General features: G+C 40.4%; 1 protein-coding gene across 2 annotated transcripts in view; it reads left to right on the top strand.

The window, feature by feature from the left end:
- The first annotated feature begins 2,210 nt into the window (after positions 1 to 2,210).
- The window catches only part of SMARCC1 (SWI/SNF related, matrix associated, actin dependent regulator of chromatin subfamily c member 1), a 172,249-nt gene continuing 159,485 nt past the window's right edge, over positions 2,211 to 14,974 (top strand). For both annotated transcript variants that reach the window (XM_049863561.1, XM_049863560.1), the window contains exons 1-2: positions 2,211 to 2,420; positions 9,105 to 9,224. In XM_049863561.1, the coding sequence (XP_049719518.1) occupies positions 2,226 to 2,420; positions 9,105 to 9,224 (315 nt within the window). In that variant the 5' untranslated portion in view covers positions 2,211 to 2,225. The remainder of the gene's footprint in view (positions 2,421 to 9,104; positions 9,225 to 14,974) is intronic.

The raw sequence follows: 14,974 nt of genomic DNA, 5'->3' as shown, positions 1-14,974 counted from the left end.
ATGAACATCAAAAACTTATGCTCTGTGAAATCAGTCAATCACAAAAGGACAGATATTGTATGATCTCCCACCCACTGCTGTCAAGTAGGTTCCGACTCATAGCGACCCTACAGGACAGAGTAGAACTGTCCCACATGGTTTCCAAAGCTGTAATCCTATGGGGCAGTTCTACTCTGTCCTATAGGGTTGCTATGAGTTGGAATCGACTTGATGGCAATCAGTTTGGTTTTTAAATCTTTACAGAAGCAAACTGCCACATCTTTGGGTTCAAACTGCCGACTTTTTGGTTAGCAGCTGAGTGCTTTAACCACTGTGCCACCAGGGCTCCTTTGTAAGATCTCATTTAAGTGAAATAACAAGAATAGGCAAATGTGTAGAGACCAAAGTTTATTAGTGGTTACCAAGGGCGAGAAGGACGGGGGGGAAAAGGGGAACCATTGTTTAGGAAGCGAGTGTTTGTTTATGGTGATGGGAAATTTGGCAACAATTATGGGTGATAGTTACATAACATAATCAATGTAATGGATATCATCAAACTGTACACCTGAAAAACACTGAATTGGCAAATGTGTTGCATGTATTTTTATAACAACACAAAATCAGTAATGATAGTAATAGACAATATAACCCATCGAATGAAATAGGAAATCAGGAGTCTATCCTGGTATAGTAGCCCTGGTGGTGCAGTGGTGGAGCAGTTGGCTACTAACCAAAAGATGAGCAGTTCGAATCCACCAGTCTCTCCTTGGAAACCCTATGGGGCAGTTCTAGTCTGTACCATAAGGTTGCTATGAGTTGGAATCAACTTGATGGCAAGTTTTTTTTTTTTTTTAATTTTATCTTGATATAAGTGGAAAATTTGGTGAGGAATGGTTTATATACTTTTGAAACACTTTTCTAGAATCTATGAATTATAAAAGGGAAAAGAACAACTTTACAGTGAAAACTGTTAGATACTCTTTAAATCAAATCACCAAAGTAATGGGAGAAATGAAATCTTGTGCCACCTAATAATATGCAATGAAAAGAACACAGCATTATTCCTGTGACATACCTGCGAAAGATGCACATCTGTCAACAAACCAAGACTAGGCTGTCTAATAACTTATGGTTACAATAAGAAAATAAGTAAAAATAACAGGGTGTATAAGTGCTACCCAGAGTTGAAGATTTTAAGCAGCCCTGGTGGCACAATGGCTTAATTCTTGGTTGCTTAATTCTTGAATCAGCGATTCAAGCCCACCAACCGCTCAGCAAGGGAAAAGACCTAGTGATCTGTTTCCAGAAAGATTACAGCCTAGGAAACCCTATGGGGGCAGTTCTACTCTGTCCTGCAGGGTCACTATGAGTCAGAACCCACTCCACCTAACAACATGTATAAACACGTGTCATTTATTTTCAGGCAAGACAGCAGATTGTAACTTCACAACCTTTAGCTTTTATTAGTATAGTGTCATCAATCGAAGATTGTATGCTTAGGGATCTCTCTGGAACACCTCCAGGTTATAGATTTGGAAAGCTACGTAAGTGAAAATCAGAGAAGGGCAGTGGAGTTCGCAGGAACAGCTAGCTGCCGAAATGAGCTTAGGCAGGAATGTGACAGTGTGGCTGGAGCCACGCAAGGGAGGACAAATCGGCTAAGTGAAGCGGCTCCGGGGCATAAAGGACCCTGACGGACGTTTATAAAGGCAGACTCGGTCGCTTCGTCTAGAGGGTCTGAGGGCAAGCGGGGAGTTGGTGCAATTCCTACCCGCAGGTGGGTCCCTCAGCACTCTATACCGGCTTTCCCTTCGGCATTTCTCACACCGGGCCTTTCCTCTCCGGTGTGGCAGACGATGAGACAAACGCGCCATGCGGTTACGGACCGCATAGCTACCCGACGCCGGAACCAGGGAAAGAGCGAGGCGTGCCGACGCCCAACGGGGGAAGCGGAGAGCGTAAACTGCAGGAAGAGGCGGGCAGAAGCGCTCGTCCGAAGTCGCACGCCGGGTGGTAGTGTTGCGCATGCTTGTGTGCATGGGAGTGCTGCGCATGCGTGTGCGCGTGCTCGCGTCGGTTAGGGCGCCAGCCCGAGATGGGGCGGGGCCGGGCATCCGCGCCGGAAGGGGGTTGGCTGGGCGGGGCTGGGAGGCGGAGGTGGCGGCGTCGCGCGCGCGCGCGGGTGCGAAGGAGAAGCAGCGCGAGGGCCCGGGCAGGCCGGGCGGTGGGGACGACGGACGGCCACGATGGCCGCGGCGGCGGGCGGTGGAGGGCCGGGGGCGGCAGCGGGCAGCGCGGGCGCGGGTGGCACGGCGGCAGCTGCGGGCCTGGCCGTTTATCGGCGGAAGGACGGGGGCCCGGCCAGCAAGTTTTGGGAGAGCCCGGAGACGGTGTCCCAGCTGGACTCGGTGCGGGTCTGGCTGGGCAAGCACTACAAGAAGGTGGGTTCGCGCGCCCGGGGGGCGCCGGGAGGGCACGCGCCGGGGACCGGGAGCGGCTACTGGCCTCGCGGGCCTCGGGCCGCCCCTCCCCCTCCGCGCGCCACGAGGGACAACAAAGGCCGGCGCCGGGGCCGCCACGCCCCCGCTGTCCACTCTCCGCGGCGGCCGGACCTGGGCCCGCCGGGGCCGGCACGCCCTCGCGAGCCCACGCACCCCGGGCGAAAGCTGCGTTCCCTAGTGTGCGGGAGCTGGCTGAGCCCAGGGCACAGAGGGTGTGAGTCTTTCTCTTTTGTTAGTTGCGTTAGATGCGTGAACAACGATCATTAAAAACTCAGCCAGCCTTGTAAACGCAGCTCAAGTTTTGTTTAGAGACTGAGACTCCGAAGTCTAGTGAGGTAACACAGGTTTTACTACCTGTTGTTGATTTGCTTAAAAAAAAAAGGGGGGGGCTATGGAAGGTTTGGTAATCCCGGTGGCGCAGTGGTTAAGAGCTACGGCTGCTAACCAAAAGATCAGCAGTTCGAATCCACCAGGCGCTCTTCGGAAATCTGTGGGGCAGTTCTGCTCTGTCCTATAGAGTCGCTATTAGTCGGAATCGACTCGACGGCAGTGGGTTTGGGCATGGAAGGTTTTACTCGGAAGTTAACAACAGGTCAATAAAATGAAGTATAGTCTTGATGAGAACTAATTTTTAAAAATGATAGTGTTTACTTCGTTGTGCTTTTGGTTCTGAGTACAAAGGTTAATGTTTACTTGCACTCAATGTGTTCTTCAGTGTGGCCTTCTAGAGAACCCCATTTATATTAGATCACTCCACTTCCTATCGTTTTCGTACTAGTGGTTACCACTCTCTGAAATTATTTTTCGTTTACCTGATGGTCGTCTGTTTTTGGAATGTAAGTTCTGCTGAAGAAGTGGTTTTGAAAGTTGCCGCTTAACCCCTTAACAAATGTTTTTAATTCAGGAATGACTCCATTAGAAGGTGTAATGAGGCAAACAGCTAAAAACACTCTCTGTGCCCACGACAAGTTTTTGGAGCTTTCTCTCAGTTCTGTAATTTCCCTCATTGAGGACCATAGCAGGGCGGGGCAGGGACCTTGTCAGGCCTGTTTACCACCGTGTGTTCTGGAAGGCGGTTTGTGTTGGGTGCCTCACCCTTAGTAGTAGTTTAGTAAATATTTGTTGAGTGAATGAACAGATAAACTAGTCCAGGAACCTATTCGTTTGGGGCCTACAGTGCGGTGAAGCCTGCCAGCTTTTGGCAGTTGTTCGGCATGGGCAGGGGTCTTGGGTTCCTTCCCCATCACACTGTGATTCATTCAGAAATGACTTTTTTTTTTTTATCTGAAGTTGTAGGAAGTGAGAGGCAGTTATATCATTTGACTTTTCTAGTATGGGAGTCGTATTTGGGACTGTAGTTTTTCTCATCTACATGTAAGTAGACAGTATTGTACTCATTTGTGTAGTGATAAATTGGTCACTTTTTTTTGATAGGTTACAGAGCTTCTGGAAGTGGCTAAGAGAATTGGGTATATTGTGAAAATATTTCTTTTTATCAGGTTTCCTTCAGCCAATACTTTGGGTCTTAAATTTAGTGTAGCTTTAAAAAAGAAAATACTGAGGAGAATTATCCTTTTGAGTATAAGGAAGAGAATGGAAAAGGGCAAATAAATAGTCACTTCCACCTTTCCAAATTCTCAGTGTGGGTCAGCTTGGACCCAGTTTTAGGAGGGCAGCTTTAGACTTGGATAATCCTTCAGAGATTTGTTTAGGTGGGTGAGAAAATGGCTGAGAGGCTAACTAAAAGGTTCCTTGTGATGTTGAAGCCACTTGACTAAGGTTGGCTCAGTGTCTCTGAGGCCTTAAAGGTAGAGTCAAAGTTAGGCTTGACTTATCTAGGGCCTTGTGAAGCTAGAGCAGATTTCTTGGGCCTGCTCAGATTCGCAGTTGTATTCCGTGTCAGGCCTGGCAGCCAGAATCCTACCAGCCTCTGGGAGTGGTGTTGGAGTGATGGAAATACTAACTAGAAAGCTCTTGGCTTCTTTTCTACACAGTATATTTCTGCTTGGTATGCACATTGATGAGTTTTAACTAAACATTTCTGTTGCTTTCAGTGCTACATTTTCAGAGCAGCTACAACTTAAATATCAGCAGCTGAATGAATTAAGGTGACATGGCTAGTTCCATTTTTATTAATGGTTTTTTCCATGTATTCAGTTACTGAGCATTTACCATATGTCACATATCCAATATTTAAATCCTCACAGCAGTCCTGAAAGGTAAAGATTTTATTTATTTATTTACAAATAATAGAAATGTGAAGCTCTGGATTTAAGTAACTTCTTCAAGATCATGGTTAGGAGTAGCAAATTAGGGATTCAGTGACAGTCCACCTGGCTGCAAAGCCCAGAATCTTTTTGCTGCCTGCAATCTCTCGATTGAAGGAACTCACAATCTGTGGGAAGAGATACACATAGATACCTGCTTGTGAATTAAACCCAGGCAGTTTCAAATTAAGAGAGAGCTTCTTTCTCTTTGTTTTTAAATGCTCTTAGTAGGTGTTCAGTTAGTATTTGTTGAATAAATGAACAGATTAACTAGGCTTAGGAACCTATTCATTTAAGGCTTTATTGATAAATTTGGTCTAGCAACAGAGGGAGGGTGAATACTTTTTGACTGTGGTGAACTTCAAATGGGTGAAAGGAGTTGACAACCTTAGTGAAACACGGGAGGTTCACTGTTTGCCTGAGGTTGCATTTTCAGTCCAGTAGCAGTGCAGAGGCTTGCTCATGCCCTATCTAAGCTGCCTTCCAGGTATTATTGGGTACGTGTCCTTCATCCTAACTGGTAAAGATGAGAGATGTACATCTTTTCATATAAGGTTGACCACATTTTATAGGAAAGGAAATTGTAAGTAGTTTCTGAGGGATTTTCAGACGATGAAGCCTTTGCACTGCTGATCTCAAATGGATTCAATTCCAGTAACTTGGAGGTGTTAAGCTCCAAAGGGAGTGTTTTCCCAAAGTTTGACTTATTTCTGAAATAAGATTTAAGATTTCAGAATGATTTAGATTTAAGGATGATGAATAAAGTTGGACTAGATTGCCTGAGGAAGGCGTTTTGATGTGATTTATACAAATTAACAGTTAATAAGAGTTAAATGCTTTGTTCTTTGTTTGTTTGACAGGACATTTGCTGTAGTAGGATTGCCCAGGGAAAAGTTAAACTTTTGCTACTTCATTAATGCCATACGTAATATAAAACAGACTTATTGATAAAGCCTCCTACACCTGTCTAGCTAACTTGCTTAATCAAAGTACTTTAATGAAGTTAACTTTTTAAAAGTAAAACAATGGTGGTGTTGGACTTTTTTGATCAAAAGATGTGTTTATGACTGAAGGAGTCTATATATAATGCTTATTTTTTTCTTGGTTAAAATTCAGCATTTTGAAAGTTAAGGATTTTTTATGCATTAGGTGATATTTTTGGAAGCAGTTGAAGTCAGCTTTCATATCAGTACGGAATAGTGAAATAAACATTACACTAGGTTGGAAGAGTGAATTCAGTACTTCTTTGTACTACTAACTGGGGCCCTTGAGCAGATCACTTCATTTCTATATGTTTTAATTTTTTCATTTGTAAGTTGGGAGTAAGACTGACTTCCATAGGACTGTTAGAATCAAATGAGATAATCCCTAGAGGTTGGGGTTATATAAATTTGAGGTAATAGTGATATTTGTGCCACATAACTCATGGTCAGTTGGCGTTATTTTTATTGGTTAAATTAGATTTAAATTTCAGTGTTAACTAATTTGAAGTTTTTAAGTTGATTTAAAAACCCCATAGTTATATATTGCCTGCTTTTTGAATGGGTGTGAGGCGTAGCTTACACTGATATATTAATGTCAAATTTTATTTATGAATTAAATATGCCACCTCTTAAGTACATTTTCTAGTTTGGTAATTTTTTTTGGATGATTTGGAAAAAGGTATCTAACCAGAGTGAAATTTTTATAGTTTAAAAACTGGACTTTAACGGGAACTGTTCCCAAAGTCAACTCTTCAGACAGGGATTGGACTGGGCAGTGGGTTGGAGAGGGATGCTGGTGAAGAGTGAGCTTCTTGGGTCAGGTGGACACTTGAGACTATGTTGGTATCTCCTATCTGGAGGGGAAATGAGAGGGCAGAGGGGGTCAGAAGCTGGTGCAATGGACACAAAGAGAGAATGGAGGGAAGGAGTGTGCTGTCTCATTGGGGGAGAGCAATTAGTATATAGCAAGGTGTGTAAAAATTTTTGTATGAGAGACTGACTAGATTTGTAAGCTTTCACTTAAAGCACAATAAAAACAAAACAAAAACAAAAACTGGACTTTAAAATAGCTAAGGTGGCATCTTTGGCTTTCAACCTGGCTGTCTTTCTTTTGAGTGTATAGACTATTTGCATGAAACCTTTCTTATTCTGAATCTCAGAATATATGGAATGAAAACATGTATAATAGCAAAGTTGAGAACTTATGCAAGACCATTTTCCTGCAGTTACCAAAAATTACCTTTTGCCTGAAAGTTTGATTTGGGTTCAGCTGAATAGCCTTCCTCTAGAATGTTGTCTTTTTTGTTTTCAGCATTTGGCATTGTTTAGTTATCTATAATTATCTGAAACTTAAAAAACTGTAGTTATTAATTTTTTGTGTTACATTACCATATGCAAAAAAACTACATTATATTCCCCCTTTGGGAAGCCTGTACTCGTTAAAGATTATGAAGTTATCATGTGGATATGTACAGTTTATTTTGCTAGTCTGTAGAATAAACTTGAGTTTGTTCTTTATTAAAGATTGTTATAATATGTTGAGCATTACTAATTACTTTCTTACTAATTATTACCTATTAAAGATTAAGTATGTTGAGTAAATTGGGGACAAATGATGTTGAAATTTCACTTGAAAGTGTGCAGTCAAAAGAGGAGACTTGCTAGTTTCGATTGGGAATTGGCAATATTTTATAGGAAAGGGAATTGTAAATAGTTGTTAACATTCAAAAAATTGTTCAGTTGGTTTTTAACTTAAATTATCATAGAAAGTTATTCTCTAACTGAGATATATCTAGTAATAATTTGAAATGGATTAAGAAAGAAAAGGCCCAGTGGTTCAGAAACTCTGGGGGTGGGGCCGACAATCAGGTGATGTCATGCATGCTAAAATCTGAGAACCATTGTTTTAGACCGACATAATCGACATCCTATATGCTTAGTTGTGGGAGACTTGCTTCCAGTTTTTGATGTCTGTGTGGCACGTGTGTCATTTTGTGGCCATAGGAGAATGTATTTTTATAGAACATCCTTGAAGTATTATAAAAGAAAAGCTTTTATAAGGATAAAAAGAAGTCATCTAGAGCAAGGGTGAGGAGTTTTTCTCTGAAGGGCCAGATAGCATGTATTTTTAGGCTTTGTAGCTACTCAACTCAGCTGTTGCATGAAAGCAACCATAGATAATACATAAACGAATAAACATGGCTATGCTCCAATAAAACTTTATTTATGGGCAGTGAAATTTGAATATCATAGTTTTTACATGTTACGATATATTATTCATTTAATTTTTTTCAACCCTTTAAAAAATGTGAAAACCATTCTTGGCTTGTGGGCTATATATAAAAAAGGGCAGCAGGTTGGATTTTGCTGACCTGTCATCTTGAAGATTTTGTGTAAAATAAAGCAGTCTTCAAGGAGCCTTGGTGGGACAGTTGTTAAGCAGCTCAGCTGCTAACCGAAAGGTTGGTGGTTTGAACCTACCAGTAGCTCCTTGGGAGAAAAGACCTGGTGATCTGCCCCTGTAAAGATTCTTCTTGTTGTGTGCTGTAGAGTCGATTCCAACTCATAGTGACCCTATGGATTGCAGCCCAGGAAACCCTGTAGGGCAGTTCTGCTCTTTTTTTGTCGGGCCGCTAAGAGTTGAAATCTACTCAAAGACACGCTGAGTCTTCAATGAGATTAGCTGCATGCTGGCTGTTTCATTTACGTTAGAAAACTAATGTACTGGAAAAAATCAAAATTTGGGAGGAGTCTAAGCTTTAAGGATAATTGCTCTTTTAAGCTATTTATTTGGCAGTAGCACAAATTGGAAGCCATTCAGCTTAATGTATACTAATGGAGGACTGTGCAGTTGATGTGATTTTGCTGTATACAAATGACTTAATTATTATAGGAGAAACAGACCAGTTAACCTGGATATGTTGGATGATACTTAGAAGGAGGTTTGCTTCAGGAAGAAAAACTTAGTCGTTCATTGTCTTTTGTGAAGTTGAGATAGTAGAGGTGTTTTTCCTGCTCAAAATTGGAAGTTTTTAAAAAACATGGAATGGATTGGCTTCTTAAGGTAATGAAGATTTAGTACCAAATTAAACTTTACATTTGATTGAGTTTATCATATTCATGCTTTCTCTTCATGTTACCCATTATCTTTCTTTACTGTGAAGCAAGCTTTCTGTCTGTACTGCTGGTTTGGCCTTCTGACATTATCCCCATCATGCTGGATAACTTTTCACATTGTTATTGTAAGCTCCTTTATTGCAGTCCATGTCTCATCTATAAATCTGCCATAGTGCCAGGGCTTAGGTACTGGGAGGTAGGGCAGTTCTTTTCCGCACCTTTGTATCAGTTTTTGAGTCCCTGCCTTTATCTTGCAGTATGTTCACGCTGATGCTCCTACCAATAAAACCCTGGCTGGGCTGGTGGTACAGCTTCTTCAGTTCCAGGAAGACGCCTTTGGGAAGCATGTCACCAATCCGGCCTTCACCAAACTCCCTGTAAGTGTATTTGTATAGCACTGTCATATCTTTGGTCTCTGTACTCTTGACTGCAGCCTACAGGTGTTTCCTTTCTTGTTACTGGCCCATAGAATGGAAAAAAAAACAGAAATCTGAACAGAATTTTAGCTATAGGATATTATATATTGCTTTTTAATTGCAAGAAGTTTCTCTTCCAGGAATCACTCAACATTTGCATTAAGCATATCAACAGTTGTTAGGTAGATTCAGCTGTTAGCATTTTACTATGTCATGGTTCTACTATGTCCTGGTTCCCCATAGTGTACACTGTAGCAATCTTCTCCATGCTTCTGATTTAGATGTTATGACTAGAATACTATTTCTTGAAATTTTTATATATACCCAATTCTCACTATCTTGTTATCTGACATTTTGCATTTAGGACAATGGTAAAAAAAATCTACTGTCTGACCACTGTATGCATTAATGACGTATGTCTGGCATTAACAAATGCCGAGATGCGAGGTGAGAGAAATGTTGGCTGTGATGGTTAAGGTTATATGTTAACTTGGCTGGGACATGATTCTCAGTGGTTTTAGCCATTCCGTAATGATGTAATTTGGCAGTTAAGTCATGAGTAATTTGACGGTTATATAATCACATAGTCATCCTCCATTTTGTGATCTGATGTGGTCATCCTCCATTTTTGCATAATACAGATTTTCATATAACGACCTGATCTTTGGAACCTAACCATGTTGATAAATGAGTGGATGTATTGTAGGTGGAATATCTTCTGAGCTTATTTGAGAATATAATTCTGCTGTCCTTAGAGTTGATATTTTGGCTAGTCATTTGGCTTAGTGTATAAGTGCTGGATTTTGCTTTCTTTCCTTTTGAAATCTGTGGGGTTTTTTTTTTTTTAATGATTTATTGTCCTTTGTTGTTGTTGTTGAGTATATACACAGCAGAACATACACCAGTTCAATAGTTTCCACGTGTACAATTCAGCGGCATTGATTACATTCTTCAAGTTGTGCAACCATTCTCACCCTCCTCTTTTGAGTTGTTCCTCCCCATTAACGTAAACTCACTGTCCCCTGAGGCTCCTATCTTATATTTCAAGTTGCTGTTGTCAGTTTGATTCCATATAGATCTTAAAAGAGCATAATATTCAAGGCAGACATTCTTTACTAGTTAAGTTAAACTATTGTTTGCTTTAAAGAAGACTTCAGGGTACATTTTTAGTTTGAAGTTTAAAGATTATTTCAGGGCAGTGGTTTTGGGGAGATTCATCCAGCCTCCATGGCTCCAGAAAATCTGGATTACTGAGAAATTGGAATTCTGTTCTATATTTTCTCCCTTTTGATCAGGATTCTTCTGTAGAATCTTTGATCAAAATGTTTAATAATGGTAGCTGGGCATGTAGGTTTTATGCCCTCTTTTTTTTTTTTTAGGTTTTTTTCTTAATGTTTCATTTTGGAGAGAGAAAAATTTGATACTCTCTGTTTATTTCTTCCTTTTTTATACTCATCTTTGAAATTCAGAAATATGTCCAGGTGTGATAACTCATGATCTGAAGATTCAGTTATGTTTCTTTAGCTCAGAACTCTGCTATCCTGTACTCATTTATTTATATTTTTGAACTCTGTATAAATATTAGATCTCCAGGAGCTACTTGTCATATTTTTTCTTAAAATTTCCACCTTCCGTTTCACCAACTTAGGTTTGTGAGCTTCTAGTCTGCTGTTCGCTGCCTCTATTGAATCTAATTGATAAACTTTTTAAAATCTCAAATGCTTCTCATTGGGTGTTCTTTTTTCATCACTTTTTTTCCTCTTCTCTCTCTCTCTTTTTTTTTTTTTTAAATAATATTTTACTGTGTTTTTGGTGAATCTTTTCCCCTTAACTCCCCATTTCCCCTTGCCCCTACCTCCCCGGTAACCATTACTCTCCTTTCTGTTTGTGTATTTGCCTATTGTAGGTATTTCATATAAGTGGGATTATAAATATTTGTCTTTTTGTGTCTGACTTATTTCACTTAGCATGATAGTTTCAAGGTTTCTATATGTTGCAGCATGTATCAGAACTTAATTTCTCTTTTTGGCTGAATAATATTTCATTGTATGGATATACCATACTTTGTTTATCTATTTGTTTTTTTAATTGTACTTTTAAATGAAAGTTTACAGAACAAACTAGCTTCTCATTAAACAATTTTTACGCATATTTATATTGGTTACCAGCACCACAATGTTGTCAGCACTCTCCCTTTCTTGACCTTGGGTTTCCTATTACAAGCTTTCCCGTCCCCTCCTTTCTCGTCCTTGCCCCTGGGTTGGTATGCCCATTTTATCTATTCATCTGTTGATGGGCATTCAGGTTCCCATCTTTTTGCTGTTGTGAATAGTCCTGTAATGAATATTGGTGTACAAGTATCTGTTTGAATCCCTGTTTTCAGTTCCTTTGAGTATATACCTATGAATAGAATTGCTGTGTCCTTTGGCAGTTGTATGTTTAGCTCCACACTGCTTTCCACAATGGCTGTACCATTTACATTACCACCAGAAATATACAAGGGTTCCAATTTCTCCACATCCTCACTGGCACTTGTTATTTTCCTTTTTTTTAATTATACCCGTTCTGGTGTGTGTCAGTTGTTACCTCGCTGTGGCTTTGATTTGCATTTCCCTAATGACTTCACGTTGAACGTCTTTACGTGTGTTCCTTGGTAACTTGTGTATTTTCTTTGGAGAAATGTCTATTTGAGTGTTTTGCCCATTTTTTAGTTGCGTTTTTGTTGTTGAGTTGTAGTTCTTTATATGTTACAGATGTTAAATCCTTTTACATAATTTCCAAGTATTTTCTCCCATTTTGAGGCTTGTCTTTTAACTTCCTTGATGTCCTTAATGCACAAAAGCTTTTGATTTTCTTTTAAATAATTTTTATTGTGCTTTAAGTGAAAGTTTACAAATCAAGTCAGTCTTTCACATATAGGCTTAAATACACCTTACTACATGCTCCCATTTACTCTCCCCACAATGAGTCAGCCCGCTCCCTCCTTCCAGTCTCTCCTTTTGTGACCGTTTTGCCAGTTTCTAACCCTCTCTACCCTCCCATCTCCCCTCTAGACAGGAGATGCCAACACAGTCTCAAGTGTCCACCTGATACAAGTAGCTCACTCTTCATCAGCATCTCTCTCCAACCCATTGTCCAGTCTCATCCATGTCTGATGAGTTGTCTTCGGGAATGGTTCCTGTCGTGGGCCAACAGAAGGTTTGGGGACCATGACCGCCGGGATTCCTCTAGTCTCAGTCAGACCATTAAGTCTTCTCTTTTTATGAGAATTTGGGGTCTGTTCTCCTGCTCCCTCAGGGGTTGTCTGTTGTGCTCCCTGTCAGGGCAGTCATTGGTTGTGGCCGGGCACCAACTAGTTCTTCTGGTCTCAGGATGATGTAAGTCTCTAGTTCATGTGGCCCTTTTTATCTCTTGGGCTCATAGTTATCATGTGACCTTGGTGTTCTTCATTCTCCTTTGCTCTAGGTGGGTTGAGACCAATTGATGCATCTTAGATGGCCGCTTGTTACCATTTAAGACCCCAGACGCCACACTTCAAAGTGGGATGCAGAATGTTTTCTTAATAGAATTTATTTTGCCAATTGACTTAGAAGTTCCCTTAAGCCATAGTCCCCAAACCCCTGCCCTTGCTCTGCTGACCTTCGAAGCATTCAGTTTATCCCAGAAACTTCTTTGCTTTTGGTCCAGTCCAGTTGAGCTGCCCTTCCCCTTACTGAGTATTGTCCTTCTCTTCACCTAAAGTGCCTCGTATCTACTGACTAATCAGTAAATAACCCTCTCCCACCTTCCCTCCCTCCCTCCCCCTTCTCATAACCACAAAAGGGTATGTTTTTCTCAGTTTATACTATTTCTCAAGATCTTATAATAGTGGTCTTATACAATATTTGTCTTTTTGCATCTGACTAATTTCATTCAGCATAATGCCTTCCAGGTTCCTTCATGTTATGAAATGTTTCACAGATTCGTCACTGTTCTTTATCGATGCATAGTATTCCATTGTGTGAGTATACCATAATTTATTTAACCATTCATCCGTTGATGGACACCTTGGTTGCTTTCAGCTTTTTGCTGTTGTAAACAGTGCTGCAATAAACATGGATGTGCATATATGTTCGTGTAAGGGCTTTTATTTCTCTAGGGTATATTCCGAGGAGTGGGATTTCTGGGTTGTATGGTAGTTCTATTTCTAACTTTTTAAGAAAACGCCAGATAGATTTCCAAAGTGGTTGTACCATTTTACATTCCCACCAGCAGTGTATAAGAGTTCCAGTCTCTCTGCAGCCTCTCCAACATTTATTCTTTTGTGTTTTTTTGATTAATGCTAGCCTCGTTGGAATGCTAGCCTCGTTGGAATGAGATGGAATCTCATCATAGTTTTAATTTGCATTTCTCTAATGGCTAATGATGGAGAGCATTTTCTCATGTATCTGTTAGCTGCCTGAGTATCTCCTTTAGTGAAGTGTGTGTTCATATCCTTTGCCCACTTTTTGATTGGGTTGTTTGTCTTTTTGTGGTTGAGTTTTAACAGAATCATATAGATTTTAGAGATCAGGCGCTGGTCAGAGATGTCATAGCTGAAAATTCTTTCACAATCTCTAGGTGTTCTTTTACTCTTTTGGTGAAGTCTTCAGATGAGCATAGATGTTTGATTTTTAGGAGCTCCCAGTTATCTTGTTTCTCTTCGTCATTTTTAGTGATGTTTTGTACTCTGTTTATGCCTTGTATTAGGGCTCCTAACATTGTCCCTAGTTTTTCTTCCATGATCTTTATCGTTTTAGTCTTTATGTTTAGGTCTTTGATCCACTTGGAGTTAGTTTTTGTGCATGGTGTGAGGTGTATGGGTCCTGTTTCATTTTTTTGCAAATGGATATCCAGTTATGCCAGCACCATTTATTAAAAAGACTATTTTTCCCCAATTAACTGACTCTCGGCCTTTGTCAAATATCAGCTGCTCATATATGGATGGATTTACATCTGGGTTCTCAATTCTGTTCCATTGGTCTATGTGTCTGTTGTTGTACCAATACCAGGCTGTTTTGACTACTGTGGCTGTATAATATGTTCTAAAATCAGGTAGCGTGAGGCCTCCCACTTTCTTCTTCTTTTTCAGTAATGCTTTACTTATCTGGGGCTTCTTTCCCTTCCATGTGAAGTTGGTGATTTGTTTCTCCATCACATTTCATTGGAATTTGAATCGGAAGTGCATTGTATGTATAGATGGCTTTTGGCAGAATAGACTTTTTTACTATGTTAAGTCTTCTATCCATGAGCAAGGTATGTTTTTCCACTTATGTAGGTCCCTTTTAGTTTCTCACAGTAGTGCTTTGTAGTTTTCTTTGTATAGGTCTTTTACATCTTTGGTAAGATTTATTCCTAAGTATTTTATGTTTTGGGGGGCTACTGTGAATGGTATTGATTTGGTGATTTCCTCTTCGCTGTTCTTTTTGTTGATGTAGGGGAATCCAAGTGATTTTTGTATGTTTATCTTATAACCTGAGACTCTGCCAAACTCTTCTATTAGTTTCAGTAGTTTTCTGGAGGATTCTTTAGGGTTTTCTGTGTATAAGATCATGTCATCTGCAAATAGAGATAATTTTACTTCCTCCTTGCCAATCCGAATGCCCTTTCTTTGTCAAGCCTAATTGCTCTGGCTAGGACCTCTAGCACAGTGTTGAATAAAAGCGGTGATAAAGGGCATCCTTGTCTGGTTC

Source organism: Elephas maximus, chromosome 20 (assembly GCF_024166365.1).
Source record: "Elephas maximus indicus isolate mEleMax1 chromosome 20, mEleMax1 primary haplotype, whole genome shotgun sequence".
NCBI classification, from domain to species: domain Eukaryota; kingdom Metazoa; phylum Chordata; class Mammalia; order Proboscidea; family Elephantidae; genus Elephas; species Elephas maximus.
Note: the sequence above shows the minus strand (reverse complement) of the source record. Positions and strands in the feature narration are given on the sequence as shown.